The 4,907-nt window shown below is 35.0% G+C and overlaps 1 protein-coding gene across 1 annotated transcript; it reads right to left on the bottom strand.

Annotated features, from left to right (window-relative positions):
- Nucleotides 1,856-2,619, bottom strand: LOC109836039 (E3 ubiquitin-protein ligase RHA1B-like). Its single transcript, XM_020403970.1, has one exon. The coding sequence runs from the start codon at nt 2,566-2,568 to the stop codon at nt 2,089-2,091; it is 480 nt and encodes a 159-aa protein (XP_020259559.1). The 5' UTR covers nt 2,569-2,619; the 3' UTR covers nt 1,856-2,088.

Here is a 4,907-nt window from a genome sequence, read left to right as displayed (position 1 = left end):
CAAGAGAATCCTCTAAATTTTGTGCATCCAACGCATCCATCACCTAGCACCTCCATAAACCAAAATTGATCTTGTCATCGAACTTTAGAACATCAATCTTTGTATTATTGATGCTCAGACTCTATATTGCCTTCGAACGAGACGATCCCGAAGTGCTTGTTTCACCCATGTTGTAGATCTAACTCTTCAAATAAGAATCCTTCAGCGAATCCTTCGAACAAGCCCCAAGCCAAGACCTGTGCTCTGATACCACTTGTTGCGCACGGCGAAAATTTTGGCAGCACTTTTGGTGCACAACAAGAGAGTAAGATCACAACTAAATCCCTATTTTTCAAAGGAAATAAAAATCGACAGTGATATATCTCAACAAAGTGGGATATACACTCTTCCTCTCATCAGTTCTAGGACTGACTTGTCGAGGGAACCTAACAAGCTATTACAAATCACAACAAGACAAATAATTTTACGTGGTTTGGCAAGTTACCTACGTCTACGGGGTGAGGAAGAGGGTGGGGTGGGGTGGGGGTGGGGGTGGGATCTACTATTAAAGAGGAAAAGTATACGAATAGGGTTTACAATAACACAAGACCTTACAAATAAAACCCTCAATTAACTCCCTGTTTTTCTTCTCAAAAGGACAACCGCCAAGCTGTTGCACGCCCTCTGTGATTTTTCTCCTGCACTTGCACAAAGCCCTAGGAACCGATGGCAAGCTATATATACAGCTTTGGGAGAGAAAATCGGTTCGTGGGCTCAAACAGAGATATCAGCTATCTCTTCATGTGGGTAGGTGGACCCCACGTCACGCCCCACGTTCACACAAGGCTGAACATCATTGAACCTATATATGATCTAGTTACTTAATATATATTGACGAAAGGTTAACTCGTCAATGATTTATGATGTTTACAAGTTGACAGGTCAACTAACAAAATAAGCCACCAAAAAATAGAGTGATAAGCCTCGGTTTTGAATTTGACTAGCATGATTGGTATCGTTGCACTTCTCAATTTATATATTCAAATAAACTCTTTTAACTTTACTTTCACCACGGGAATTCATAAAAGAATCATTATAAAATTTAGTAATTATAACTTAGACTACAATAGTTAAAATTTTCATTGCACTAATGATACCTAGACTACAACTGTTAAATCTCTAATCGCACTTCTCAAGAGAGGACTCCATAATTTTGTGTTTTGTAGTAGTATTAAGATTTTTTAGCCTTGTATTTCAACCTGGAAAACATCTAAAGAGTTAGAAACATAAAAGAAGCAGTGACACAGAGCTCCTGCTAGTAAACCAGCTAGCGCGAACGAGTCAGAAAAAGACCCAAAATTCTCATCGCTTGCTGAACCACCATAAATCTGCATCTTTGTATCTAGTATTTATTTTTCTGCCATATTGTTGTGGCTTGTTAGTTTGTTCGAATTTGCTCGATCTTCTTGTTGTTTTCTTATTGTTAAGTAAATTGTTTGCCCTAGTTGGATGGAGTAGATCTAATCGGAAGATCTGCGCATGTTTTCGCACCGGTTTTCAATAATTGGAATCAATGCTTATTGCCTGTGCATTGTAATTAAGACTATTATCGTCTAGTTATAGCATTTCTCTTAAAAAAAAATTTAATTGTTAGTCACTTAGCTGACTACTTCGAATTTTTTAGACATCCGAGCTCTTATTACGATACTCCTCATCTAATTCCTTTGGGTGAGCGATTTTGTATTCAAATTCTCATTCTTTTTCTTCCTTCACCAGAAAACAAAAACTCGTAGCTTACATTAAAAGAAAGAACAGGAGAAGCATCTCAAAGAGACGAAAGAGTAAGTCTTCATGTAGGATTTTTGTTTAAGCCGAAGTTAATAGGTAAACAACCCTACTGAAGGAAAGAAATTGTCTTTCAATTCTAATTGACCCCTAGCTACAGTATGCACATATTTGCCCCTAAAATTTTAATAACACAAAACTTACAATTCTACAGAAGAAGACTATGTCATTTACTTAAATTGACGAGCATCATGTCACCAACCAAGCCACAGGCACAAATCCAAGCCCCTGATTCGAAAATTCACATGAGCTTCTTCACAAAAATCAAAAAAACAATCCCCGTGTACCTCCCTTTCCCCTGGCCGGCAATAGCTCCAATCGGCACAATGGACACGTAACCTTCCCCATATCAATCCATCGATCAATGCAATGCTTATGAAACAAATGCCCACAGTTTCGTAGATCTCTCACCTTCTCCTTCAATCTAAATCCAGTCAAACAAATCGCGCACATTGGCTCTTCATGATTATCGAAATACCCATAATTTTTCTTCAGAAACAGGCCGTAGGCTGCAACTGGAAGTGTGCTCTTAAGCGAAGGAGGAGTACTCATCGCAGGAGGCGATGAGACCGAGTTCTCTATAGCGCGATCTTCCCACGGAGGGGGCTGTAGTTCGGAAGAAGGGTAGAGATGTAAATAGTAGAAGATAACGGAGATGATATAGCCGACGAGATCAATAGCACGGAGGAATGATATCAGAGGTTTTGGGATATGAATGGTATAAGAAACGTAAGTGAGGTCCATGAATAGATTATAAGAGGGAGTTGGAGTATGAAAGATTATAGAGAGGGGGAGAGGGTTTATTTTATATGCATAGAGAACGGAAACTTAGAGAGAGAGTAGGAAATGTTGGTGAGTGATTATATAATTGCAATAATATGATCGAGCGTCCGTGAAGGAAACTTAGAGAGAGTAGGCAATGTAGGTGAGTGATACTAATAATATTATTATCGGATTACTGTAGTGTCCGTATTGAATTTCTTTGTCGTTGTTGTGATTATAATAGTATGTCATTATTAAAAGACGCCAATTACTGCCCTTTAGGCTGGGTGATCGATCAGCCGTCAACGAACCTATTGAGTGAACTAGAGTGACTAAGAGTGGAGCAAGATTTTGTCGCCTCTTCTTGTGCTCTTTCATTAGAAGCGGCTTCTTTTCTGGTGGTTTTTGAATTTAAAGAGAAATCAACTATAAAATTATAGGATGCAGATCCGCACCGCTATCAAAAGTACTAGAGAGACCAATATTATATTTTTATCATTTTAGTACGCAGTTGTGATCTATATCTAAGTAAAAATTAGGAATTAGTGCAGTTCATAGAGGGAATAATGAGTGCAAGATTTGTTGAAAGTAAACTTAATTAATTACCTTGCGAATTGGAAACGCCATTTAGTTACTAGAGGAGTCAAATGCATGAACATATTAGATGCATGAATATTTTTGGAAAATTCAAGAGTTTTTGTTAAGATGCCTAAGAGTCATTGTAGTATTATACATATGTGATCTGTTTTTGTAAGTTGAAACATTCCAAGAAAGGTCAATAGACTATTTTATCCCCCAAATTATTTATTTATCCTAGGCAAAATATTGTTACCAAATTGGTATCAAAGTTAAGATAAACTTCAATGGAGTGACCGCGTTTGTTACTCCTAAACTCATGAGAGAATATTATAAAAATTGGTGGTTTCAAATGAAGGCTCTATTAGTATCGATAGATTGTTGGGATATTGTGGTGAAAGGCTTTGAGAAGCCCCAAGATGAAGTCATGATGAGCCTAAAAATATGCAAAGTTGCAAAAGCACAACTATCTAGTATAATACTTAAGATATCGATCAACGAGGAGGAAGACTATTAGAAAGTGAGATCAAAAGGGGTTTATAGATTGTGGAGGAAACTAATGAGAAAGTAAATAAAAGTGGCATGTGTTTTTGATAGAGGGAGATTTTACACAAAAATAAAAGGCCAAATCAAGATGAGAGAATGAGAGAAAGAGAAGAATGAGAGAGTAGGAAAAAATTGAAATAAAAAGAAAACAACAAGAGTAAAAATATGAGAGAACAAAAATAAAATTCAAATAAAAAGGAGAATCAAATTACGACAAGAAATTAAAAGAAGAAATAATCAAAAAGGTAAAGGGAATCAAGAGAGAAGAATAGGAATCTAGGATTGAATTCACTACTTAATTTTGACCTACATTTAAGAATTACTCTCTTTTATTCGTATATTACTTTAGAATTATTAAGTATAGACTATCAAGTTACTTAAAATAAGCATAACCTATCAATCATGTCCAAGCAATATTATTACTCATGAAAAGAAAATAAATAACTAGATAATAAACCTAGAATTAAATAAGTATAACCGATAAACCACTCAAGTAAATCATAGATTATTAAACTTTTTTCTTACTAATTAGTTCTCTAGTTGATTATCCTAATATGATCATTTTAAGCATAGAGAAAGAAAATAAAAACATATAAAGGAATTAAATTAGCTTTATCTAATCCTACATTTCCTACAAATTAGTTACTCATTTTATAAAATAAAAACAAGAAAAAATATATACTAGAAAATATAAAAGATAAGAAGTAAATCTAAACTACAAAGCAATAAAAGAAAGAAATAGAAAATCAAAGCATAAAAGAACAATAAATAAATAAATAAATAAATCTACCCTACAAAAGTAGAAGTAAATTTACACTACAAAGCAATAAATCTACTCTTCCAAATATGAAATTAAAAATATGAAATTAAACCTAAAATATGCAATTCTAAACCAAGTAAATGAAAGAGGAAAATAAAACATACATTCAAGGGGTTGGCCTCTTAGAAAGCAAATCCTCATATTCATCATCAAAAGAGAAGAAGAAAGAAAATAAAAAAAATTAAAAACTTTATTTATTACAAACTTAAGTTATAATTTTTGGAAGGCTTTCTCAACTAAGAGCGGCCCTCCTCTCCAAGTGGAGTTTTTTTATTAAAATTTTTAAACCCACCCCCCCCCCCCCCCCCCCCTTTTTCCCTTTATTTATAGCCTACACCCTTCAACCTTAGCCCTTAGATTAGCTATGGTTTTGAGAGAA

This window comes from Asparagus officinalis, chromosome 4, assembly GCF_001876935.1.
Source record: "Asparagus officinalis chromosome 4, Aspof.V1, whole genome shotgun sequence".
In the NCBI taxonomy this organism is placed as follows: Eukaryota; Viridiplantae; Streptophyta; class Magnoliopsida; order Asparagales; family Asparagaceae; genus Asparagus; species Asparagus officinalis.
The sequence above is the reverse complement of the archived record's forward strand: the minus strand, read 5'-3'. Positions and strand labels throughout refer to the sequence as shown.